The following is a 12,214-nucleotide window of genomic DNA, read 5'->3' on the forward strand; positions in this document are numbered from 1 at the left end:
CACACCTGTACAGTAGATGTGTACCTATATATGGTATATTTACACGGATGTAAGTCTAATGATCCAAACGCCAATGAGCTGTATACGGAAACATTAAAATGTTTAACGATCAGATATCATTATGTTACCTTTAAACGTTAACAAATATCTAAGAAATATTGGAATCCGATGGCGACTTTATTGATGTTGTTCCCCATTTCAACACGAATTTATTGTTTGTACGACATTGAAACATGTCTCGTATACCTTCCTCATTCGGTATTGCCCGATTTTATCAATTTGGCGGTCTGTTTTTGCCGAACATCACGCACAGGAAAAGTGGTAACGAAATCAGTGCACGTATAAAACTTTTAAATGATGTTAAATAAGGAATGTATTATAAAAAGGCTTCAGTCTGTTTCCTACTGTCCTATAACCACGACGATGATATATAATACAGTATCATAACCCAATCGTCAGGCCTCCAAACGTGTACAGCTATCGGTAAACATTTCCTTGAATTCAAGGACGTCTGTGACAGTGTTTTCATAGTACTTTTGTAAAAGGAATTCGACGTAAGATATCATTTATCACTTTAATTTTGTCCGCAATTATATAAACATATTATTATGAAGTTATTTTGAAGAGACAGTAATATATAATCACCCTGTCCCCGGAAATCATTAAACATATCAGATGACCTTGCCTTCCCGGGTAATTCGGCTAATAAGTGGAACCACAGAACGACAGAAGTACATGTTAATGACTTGATGCTCTAGGTTGATTTTACCAGGTTAAATGTTTATAAAAAGAATATTTCTATATAAGTCATACATGAAATATACGGGATGTCTAATGCATATTTAATGATAAGCCCATTAACACGGCGGTATCTAGGCCTGTGGTCGGTATGTAGGTTTTGACAGTGGATTATTCTCTACATCTGTCCAAAGCTTTCAAGGCTGGGCTTAATGCTCTACGTATGTAATACCTGAAAACATTTCAATTGCTTGTATTATCGTGTAATAAAGGGTGTATTGTACAGGGCAGTTACAATAGACTACAGCCACTGGTATTAGACTACGGCCAGTGGACTACGGTCAGTGGACTACGGTCCGGTTAGAGCCAGTGCCGGTGGATCAACATATTGGTATTACGTCTGTAGGTCACGGTGTTAACGCGGCCCGGAATGCTACCAGTAGGAGCGTCGCTTTGTACACAAACCCCTGAATGAACTTGTAAGCTTTACCCAAATAGTTTCCAATACCTTGAACTTTTAATTTGAAACGCGATATTTGAACGTATACACAAGTTTATAGGTGGAGGGGTTGTATTTAATTGACAAGGTATCTCGAGTGTTTCTGAGTTGTGTTTAGACACGGTTAGATACATTACCATGACAATGAGATAGAATACGAAAATCTGTCGGAACAATCATTGTGTTTTATCCTACTGAGTGTGAGATTACAGGGGTGGGCTGTTTCTAGTCGGATACTCTTCGCCTGTCTGACATCACGAACCCAATCAACCGAATTATTGTCAACAGGTAAATACCTGTTGTCAACAAATGTAAAAAAAAAAACAAAAAAAACAGCGACATACACATTCCTGCCGAGTGTCCCGACAGGAATCGAACCCGGGTCTCCGGCAAGATAAGCCACGACTCTACCTCCTGAGCCAAAGCAGCATGTTCCGTCAGCTGAGTGACAGAGACCGTATTTAACACTATGTACAAACTACACCGACCTGTTACTTTTACAATAGAAACACTTACGTGATACATTTTAAATTTTATCTTAATTCAGAATTGTTTTTACGATAACACTTTGTTTATTAAAAGGTCACTCAAATAAACATTTTTTGCTGCGCGATTTTAAAGGAAGCGCAATGCAAGAATCGTCTATTCTTATACATAATTCATATACCGCCTTCATGAAAATGTAAAATTACTCTTTTTTACAAGGATTACGCAATGTTCTAAGTATAGATCCGTATTTTAACCGTAACCTTTTTGTTGGTTAGTCAGCAACCACGAATGCGCCATTATTTGATGATAGTTTACCTTAAACGCGGTTCACTGATGTGTAACATATAAATATACATATATGTATATTTATAAATCCTTTGTAACATCTACTCAATGATGACAACATATTGAATATGATAATTAGTGTGCTTACGGAAAAGGATTCAGTGCATAACGGAAATGTTGGGGTTTCCAGCTGTTCCTGTTCATAGTTATACACATCCCCCCTATGTATAGTACAGTTGTGTGATCGCACAACGTTCCGAAAACCTCGTGCGTACATCGAGCAGACACCGTGCGCACATAATATTATGTGCGATGTGCGATCCAAACCGCACGACTGTGCGATGTAAACCGCACAGCTAACGATAGGTTTATAAATACTACGAAATAACTAGCTATACGAAAACATATATGAAAAAAATACAAATTATGATTCAAAATGTTTGCTATAATATGCATACGTGCTGCATAACATTTATTTTCATTCATGGAACACATATGACCAGTTAATTTTTTCCATCAAAGTACCGTCCTTTTGTCTCGCAATTATTGGTGATGTTTTCGACGGCCCGGTGATGCACACAGTACATGTACCAGCTAGTATGGTAGACGGACTCCACAACGATTATTGATCTTACTTCATACATTGATTACATAAAATATGTAATTTTGAACAAAAAGAAATGTTTCTATTCAAAATTGGTCGTTAAAACTGTTGTTTAGTTCTACATGTACAATACAGTTATGTGATCGCACAACGTTCCATGATGTGCGATGTGCGCGCGATGTCTGCACGATGTGCGATATGTGCGATACGGATCGTATAGGAAAATGTGCGCTCGCCGCTCGCGCTACACAATGATTCGTTTTCTAAATTCCTTCCGATCCTTTCGGAGTTCTACATCTGTATTCTCACTGTTGAGTCCTCGGCAGACCAAACAGCTGCATTATCCAGTTTTCTTTTGACAATGATAACATACTGTCCCATGGCTCTTGGCGAACCATGAGACAGTGGCGTGTATGGAGGACTAAACCACGAGACAGTGGTGTTGTATGGAGGACTAAACCATGAGACAGTGGTGTTGTATGGAGGACTAAACCATGAGACAGTGGTGTTGTATGGAGGACTAAACCATGAGACAGTGGTGTTGTATGGAGGACTAAACCACGAGACAGTGGTGTTGTATGGAGGACTAAACCATGAGACAGTTGTGTTGTATGGAGGACTAAACCATGAGACAGTGGTGTTGTATGGAGGACTAAACCATGAGACAGTGGTGTTGTATGGAGGACTAAACCATGAGACAGTGGTGTTGTATGGAGGACTAAACCATGAGACAGTGGTGTTGTATGGAGGACTAAACCATGAGACAGTGGTGTTGTATGGAGGACTAAACCATGAGACAGTGGTGTTGTATGGAGGACTAAACCATGAGACAGTGGTGTTGTATGGAGGACTAAACCATGAGACAGTGGTGTTGTATGGAGGACTAAACCATGAGACAGTGGTGTTGTATGGAGGACTAAACCATGAGACAGTGGTGTTGTATGGAGGACTAAACCATGAGACAGTGGTGTTGTATGGAGGACTAAACCATGAGACAGTGGTGTTGTATGGAGGACTAAACCATGAGACAGTGGTGTTGTATGGAGGACTAAACCATGAGACAGCGGTGTTGTATGGAGGACTAAACCATGAGACAGTGGTGTTGTATGGAGGACTAAACCATGAGACAGTGGTGTTGTATGGAGGACTAAACCATGAGACAGTGGTGTTGTATGGAGGACTAAACCATGAGACAGCGGTGTTGTATGGAGGACTAAACCATGAGACAGTAGTGTTGTATGGAGGACTAAACCATGAGACAGTGGTGTTGTATGGAGGACTAAACCATGAGACAGTAGTGTTGTATGGAGGACTAAACCATGAGACAGTGGTGTTGTATGGAGGACTAAACCATGAGACAGTGGTGTTGTATGGAGGACTAAACCATGAGACAGTGGTGTTGTATGGAGGACTAACCATGAGACAGTGGTGTTGTATGGAGGACTAAACCATGAGACAGTGGTGTTGTATGGAGGACTAAACCATGAGACAGTGGTGTTGTATGGAGGACTAAACCATGAGACAGTGGTGTTGTATGGAGGACTAAACCATGAGACAGCGGTGTTGTATGGAGGACTAAACCATGAGACAGTGGTGTTGTATGGAGGACTAAACCATGAGACAGCGGTGTTGTATGGAGGACTAAACCATGAGACAGTGGTGTTGTATGGAGGACTAAACCATGAGACAGTGGTGTTGTATGGAGGACTAAACCATGAGACAGTGGTGTTGTATGGAGGACTAAACCATGAGACAGCTGTGTTGTATGGAGGACTAAAACCATGAGACAGTGGTGTTGTATGGAGGACTAAACCATGAGACAGTGGTGTTGTATGGAGGACTAAACCATGAGACAGTAGTGTTGTATGGAGGACTAAACCATGAGACAGCGGTGTTGTATGGAGGACTAAACCATGAGACAGTGGTGTTGTATGGAGGACTAAACCATGAGACAGCGGTGTTGTATGGAGGACTAAACCATGAGACAGTGGTGTTGTATGGAGGACTAAACCATGAAACAGTGGTGTTGTATGGAGGACTAAACCATGAGACAGCGGTGTTGTATGGAGGACTAAACCATGAGACAGTGGTGTTGTATGGAGGGACTAAACCATGAGACAGTGGTGTTGTATGGAGGACTAAACCATGAGACAGCGGTGTGTATGGAGGACTAAACCATGAGACAGGTGTTGTATGGAGGACTAAACCATGAGACAGCGGTGTTGTATGGAGGACTAAACCATGAGACAGTGGTGTTGTATGGAGGACTAAACCATGAGACAGTGGTGTTGTATGGAGGACTAAACCATGAGACAGTGGTGTTGTATGGAGGACTAAACCATGAGACAGTGGTGTTGTATGGAGGACTAAACCATGAGACAGTGGTGTTGTATGGAGGACTAAACCATGAGACAGTGGTGTTGTATGGAGGACTAAACCATGAGACAGTGGTGTTGTATGGAGGACTAAACCATGAGACAGTGGTGTTGTATGGAGGACTAAACCATGAGACAGTGGTGTTGTATGGAGGACTAAACCATGAGACAGTGGTGTTGTATGGAGGACTAAACCATGAGACAGTGGTGTTGTATGGAGGACTAAACCATGAGACAGTGGTGTTGTATGGAGGACTAAACCATGAGACAGTGGTGTTGTATGGAGGACTAAACCATGAGACAGCGGTGTTGTATGGAGGACTAAACCATGAGACAGTGGTGTTGTATGGAGGACTAAACCATGAGACAGTGGTGTTGTATGGAGGACTAAACCATGAGACAGCGGTGTTGTATGGAGGACTAAACCATGAGACAGTGGTGTTGTATGGAGGACTAAACCATGAGACAGTGGTGTTGTATGAAGGACTAAACCATGAGACAGTAGTGTTGTATGAAGGACTAAACCATGAGACAGTGGTGTTGTATGAAGGACTAAACCATGAGACAGTAGTGTTGTATGAAGGACTAAACCATGAGACAGTGGTGTTGTATGGAGGACTAAACCATGAGACAGTGGTGTTGTATGGAGGACTAAACCATGAGACAGCGGTGTTGTATGGAGGACTAAACCATGAGACAGTGGTGTTGTATGAAGGACTAAACCATGAGACAGTGGTGTTGTATGGAGGACTAAACCATGAGACAGTAGTGTTGTATGGAGGACTAAACCATGAGACAGCGGTGTTGTATGGAGGACTAAACCATGAGACAGTAGTGTTGTATGAAGGACTAAACCATGAGACAGTGGTGTTGTATGGAGGACTAAACCATGAGACAGTGGTGTTGTATAGAGGACTAAACCATGAGACAGTGGTGTTGTATGGAGGACTAAACCATGAGACAGCGGTGTTGTATGGAGTGGAGCACCAACATTGACATTATTTTACCTTGGCGTCGGATATGTGTTAATACCCAGGCCTACATCTTAATAACTGGCCGAGTTTTATCCCTTTTTTTATCAGACAAGCTGTTTATAGTTGTAATCATGGACTTTAAAAGTTTTATTGTACCCACTCGGTCTAAACTGGTCTAAAATACGGAGTAACGTGTAATCGTCTGGTCCTAAGTAGGAGGGAGGTCCGTCGGCAAACCCATCTCTAATTGTCCATTTTCACTATACGGTTAATTGTCCGGTGGCCTAATGGGATAATTCACAAGAAGATTTCGGACAGTGTCCGATGAATTAGCCGCGTTATCCTGACCTCATTATGACCGGATTACGCGCATGTGATCTTACCTGTAGGTTAAGACATGATTAAATTATTTAGGAATATCTACAGCCTGCACTGTGTATACATACATAACATATTTAAAAAAAAAACTGTTCTAGGTCAATACCATCTACAACCAAAACATAAAGTTAGTTTCAGATCCAAAAATTTAATAAAACAACGAGTTAAAAATTACGAGTGGGTTAGCATGCCCAGATTGTTGACCGGCCTATGTCCAGACAGTGCATCGCGACGAAATGACCGGCCTATGTCCAGACAGTAGATCACACGAAATGACCGGCCTATGTCCAGACAGTACATCGCGACGAAATGACCGGCCTATGTCCAGACAGTAGATCACACGAAATGACCGGCCTATGTCCAGACAGTACATCGCGACGAAATGACCGGCCTATGTGCAGACAGTACATCGCGACGAAATGACCGACCTATGTCCAGACAGTACATCGCGACGAAATGACCGGCCTACGTCCAGACAGTAGATCACACGAAATGACCGTCTTACGTCCAGACAGTACATCGCGACGAAATGACCGGCCTATGTCCAGACAGTACATCGCGACGAAATGACCGGCCTATGTCCAGACAGTACATCGCGACGAAATGACCGGCCTATGTCCAGACAGTACATCTCGACGAAATGATCGGACAAAATGGGTATGACTCGTCAGTGATGTTAGGGACGTCATACAACTGTTTCGTCCGTCTAGGACTCGTCAGTGATGTAAGAGACACCATACAGCTGTTTCGTCCTTCTAGGACTCGTCAGTGATGTAAGAGACACCATACAGCTGTTTCGTCCTTCTAGGACTCATCAGTGATGCAAGAGACACCATACAGCTGTTTCGTCCTTCTAGGACTCGTCAGTGATGTTAGAGACACCATACAGCTGTTTCGTCCTTCTAGAAACACGTGTCAACATATGACTAACTCTATTTTGTATCTTTTTTATTTTAAATTATTTTAACAGAAATCAAATAATGAAACGATTATCTTGCGTACAGATCTGGTATTGTGTCCTCAGTGACTTTGGATTCAGTGATGGTGAACGTCTCATACCGCGAAATATTTCACAAGTGAGACAGACCTCTTCAGGAAAATCAGATAGCAGCTACAAGTATAATAAGCAGTTATTAAAACCGGAGACCATGACAACAAACCCGGATTACCGAAACGTGACGATGGACTAAACCTTCCCACGTTCTCCTCAGTTGGTAGTATTGATACACACTCTCACGTCGAACTCAGTGATGTTTGGGAAAACTTAACATCACTTTTTATCATGGTTAATATATCTGATCAGTTAGACATTTTAGAAATGTTATGAAAGGAGTAAATGAAAATAAAAAGAATATTATTTGGTATATTGCTGAATAAATGTTCCGTTTTTATTTTCGTTAACATTATTATTAATTAGATATATACCCATTAATTAATGCTATGATAGTACTAACACACGGGATATTATCACCTCCCTGTAGGTACGGTAGCGCCAGAAATTAAATTTCGTTATTCAAACTTTCTCATTAAAGCATTCGATACATGTTTTGAATCCCTTTCCCAGGGGTATTTTCTGGACCATCACTTACTTCAAGTTATATATAGGTTATCGGTATGGTAGAAATATCTGCTGAAACGACTAACCGAGCAGATTTGACATTTATATATTAAACTACGTTAAAAAGAGCTGGTTAAAACCTCTACGATCATCATAAATTAAGATGATCTAATTTCAAGTAAACCTGGTTTGTTTTCGGAAAGTGTGTATTGATGTAGATAGCTACATCCTACCTAATGTTAACATGTCCCAGAGGATTCGATATCCAATAAGGTGTTCTAATTATCACGAATTCTGTGACGTATGTCGACTTCTGTCGGACACATTCAACAACACAGGGTTTCGAGAGAGTCAGGTTGATGAGATACGTTCAGAGTTGTATAAAGACAGGTTTCGAGAGTTTGGTATGAAGGAGAACAGTTGAAACGACTAAAAACGAACAGGGTTTCGAAAAGTCAGTTTATAAGAAACATACGGGTTTAGAAAGAGTCTGGTTGATGAAGACACGACACGGATTTCACGAGTAGGATATAGAAACAACATTTCAAAGTTATAACAACGCGGTTTCCGAAAAGGTTGTATTTCGATAACTGTTATGAAGATACAAGGTTTCGGAGAGATAGTTAAAGATACGCCAAGGATTTCGAATCTTATAATAACGAAGGGTTTCGAGATCAGATATGAAGATAACGAAGGGGTTTCGAACTCGGTGTCGGACAAAAAGTTTCAGGAGTAGACGGACACAGGGTTTCGAGAGAGTCAGGATGATTGAGACAACAACACAGGGTTTCGAGAGAGTCAGGTTGATGGAGACAACAACACAGGGTTTCGAGAGAGTCAGGATGATGAGACAACAACACAGGGTTTCGAGAGAGTCAGGATGATGAAGATAACGACACAGGGTTTCGAGAAAGTCTGGTTGATGGAGACAACAACACAGGGTTTCGAGAGAGTCAGGTTGATGAAGATAACGACACAGGGTTTCGAGAGAGTCAGGTTGATGAAGATAACGACACAGGGTTTCGAGAGAGTCAGGTTGATGAAGATAACGACACGGGGTTTCGAGAGAGTCAGGATGATGAAGATAACGACACGGGGTTTCGAGAGAGTCTGGTTGATGGAGACAACGCCACGGGGTTTCGAGAGAGTCAGGATGATGACGACAACAACACAGGGTTTCGAGAGAGTCAGGATGATGGAGACAACGACACAGGTTTTCGAGAGAGTCAGGATGATGGAGACAACAACACAGGGTTTCGAGAGAGTCAGGATGATGGAGACAACAACACAGGGTTTCGAGAGAGTCAGGATGATGAAGATAACGACACAGGGTTTCGAGAGAGTCAGGTTGATGAGGACAACAACACAGGGTTTCGATAGAAAGTCAGGTTGATGAAGATAACGACACAGGGTTTCGAGAGAGTCTGGTTGATGAAGATAACGACACAGGGTTTCGAGAGAGTCGGGTTGATGAAGACTACGACAGAGGGTTTCGAGAGAGTCTGGTTGATGAAGATAATGACACAGGGTTTCGAGAGAGTCTGGTTGATGGAGACAATGCCACGGGGTTTCGAGAGAGTCAGGATGATGACGACAACAACACAGGGTTTCGAGAGAGTCAGGATGATGGAGACAACGACACAGGTTTTCGAGAGAGTCAGGATGATGGAGACAACAACACAGGGTTTCGAGAGAGTCAGGATGATGGAGACAACAACACAGGGTTTCGAGAGAGTCAGGATGATGAAGATAACGACACAGGGTTTCGAGAGAGTCAGGTTGATGAGGACAACAACACAGGGTTTCGATAGAAAGTCAGGTTGATGGAGATAACGACACAGGGTTTCGAGAGAGTCTGGTTGATGAATATAACGACACAGGGTTTCGAGAGAGTCTGGTTGATGAAGATAACGACACAGGGTTTCGAGAGAGTCAGGTTGATGATGGAAACGACACAGGGTTTCGAGAGAGTCAGGATGATGAAGACAACGACACAGGGTTTCGAGAGAGTCAGGTTGATGAAGATAACGACACAGGGTTTGAGAGAGTCAGGTTGATGAAGACAACAACACAGGGTTTCGAGAGAGTCAGGTTGATGATGAAAACGACACAGGGTTTGAGAGAGTCAGGTTGATGAGGACAACGACACAGGGTTTCGAGAGAGTCAGGAGGATGAAGACTACGACACAGGGTTTCGAGAGAGTCTTGTTGATGAAGACAACGACACAGGGTTTCGAGAACGTCAGATTGATGAAGACAACAACACAGGGTTTCGAGAGAGTCTGGTTGATGAAGATAACGACACAGGGTTTCGAGAGAGTCAGGTTGATGAAGATAACGACACAGGGTTTCGAGAGAGTCTGGTTGATGAAGATAACGACACAGGGTTTCGAGAGAGTCTTGTTGATGAAGATCAGGTGATATTATTTAGGTCGACATTATGATCTCCTTAGGAAATATCCTATTTTATTATGTCATGATCAGATGTTTTTTGTCGTAGTCAGTAAGCTAATTCTCATCTGAGATTGTTACTTGACCTAGATTTTACCCCTAGATTTGACCTAGATTTGACCTAGATTTGTACAGATGTCGTCGATGAAGTAAAGAACGCTTACTCTATCGGAGTGCCTGGTCTTCCTGTAATTGTCATGAGTCTCCATGCAAATCTCTATTTCTTTTTAATTTTTGCCCGAGTATAATGGAGTTTTTGGTATACAAAATTAGAGAAAAAAATGCTTATGACGAACCCAAGTATGCTGACATCGATGTCACAAATACTAGTAGCGGAGAAGGGTCATTACTGGAGAAACCGTTAATACAACATTTGCCTAACCTGACAGTTTGAGGGTTTGTGCTATGGGGTAGATTGACTCTATTGGATAGACCGTACAATGATACCAGGTATGCAGCAGATGCATTCGTGAAGGTCAAACGGTCAGTGTAAAACAGGTTACGACTGACTGACCTCACAGTAAATAGAATAATCCGTTTTTGATTAAATGTTTATATGTCAAAGGAAATACAACCAAGGAAACAAAAGCGAACATGGCGGTGTTTTGATTGGATTGAAATGCGTTCTTTTATCAATGGTGCTCCGACAAGAACGAAGAATAACAGATTATCGGTCCATTGAACCATTCAGTGATAGCATCAATATCACGTGACCTGTACCCAATGGCCGTCAATGGCCAAGTGTCGTAATTACAGACGGACGACGACATGACCTTCTTGTACCTGTTGATTACAGGTAAGAATATAACTTGATACATTTGGACACACCTGAGTAAGTTTTCTCCCAGCCTAGGCAGCTTCACATTCTTATGGTGTTTTTCTTCGCCCTGTTGTCGTCAAAGAAAAAAACCCATTTCAGTTCCTGTACACTAGATGTGTCAGTGATGACAATATTGCATAACAACAGAAGATAGTTTATATTAATCTTGGTTGCAAACAGAGTTTAAACATGTGTTTTAAAATCAATTAAGCTGGACACCTGATGATGTCGTGTTTTTGGGTCAGTAGGGTCTGATTTGTCTACCGTGACGAAATGACCCCGATAATTCCACCTCTTTACCTAAACACCTCAGTGGATGGCTGTTATTACCTACTCGTCCTTAATACCTCCCCAGACGTTAACTGGGTCAAACTGTCATTGATCGCCCTCCGTTCATCTGAAGGTCTTTTAATTCAAATAAGGTCAAAACCATCCCAGCGACTTAAATAGTCCATGTTGAATAGAAAGAAAGTTCTGATTTAATGCTGCCTTCCCTCTTACTGTCGTTATGGTGACGGTGAGTTCTCGTGGGGTATGTGAATTACCCACAATGACACATATCCCCGGTTATCTCCATCATCAAGTCCTCGGAAAATACGATACCTTCCGGTAAACAAACCTTCATATTACCCTGCACCCAGGACAATATATTGTTAATATACCGAAAATGATCAGTAATAATAAACTGAAGATATGAAATAGTATTTTTATAACAAATCCCTGTGATCCCAGTCGCTCAATTGATACGATTCCATGTCCAGGTGTTATTGTATGTTTCTTTTGGACACTTTTGGACACTTTAGGACACTTTTAGAAACAATTGGCGTGTACATTTGCATCAACTGGAAGGGAGAAAACTCCACGCAACAGAAGGTCTCACTAACTAATTCAGCCAATCACCTGGTGTTTCTCCTGAACAAAGTCTCCGAAGAAAATGTGTTTCTTAGGCTTGTAGCTATTTACTGAGTAAATGATGCATGAAATGGGTACTTTCTATATACGATAATAAAGATTATGGTCTTCAGATTTTGAAAATCAAAAAC

At 41.7% G+C, this 12,214-nt stretch overlaps 1 protein-coding gene across 1 annotated transcript in view; it reads left to right on the plus strand.

Annotated features, from left to right (window-relative positions):
* The first annotated feature begins 8,144 nt into the window (after positions 1–8,144).
* Positions 8,145–12,214, plus strand: part of LOC117332356 (uncharacterized protein DDB_G0290685-like) — a 50,492-nt gene continuing 46,422 nt past the window's right edge. The window contains exons 1-5 of the mRNA XM_033891242.1: positions 8,145–8,304; positions 8,763–9,242; positions 9,311–9,673; positions 9,781–10,014; positions 10,052–10,317. Coding sequence (XP_033747133.1) covers positions 8,145–8,304; positions 8,763–9,242; positions 9,311–9,673; positions 9,781–10,014; positions 10,052–10,317 — 1,503 coding nt within the window. The remainder of the gene's footprint in view (positions 8,305–8,762; positions 9,243–9,310; positions 9,674–9,780; positions 10,015–10,051; positions 10,318–12,214) is intronic.

Source organism: Pecten maximus, chromosome 8 (assembly GCF_902652985.1).
Source record: "Pecten maximus chromosome 8, xPecMax1.1, whole genome shotgun sequence".
NCBI lineage: Eukaryota > Metazoa > Mollusca > Bivalvia > Pectinida > Pectinidae > Pecten > Pecten maximus.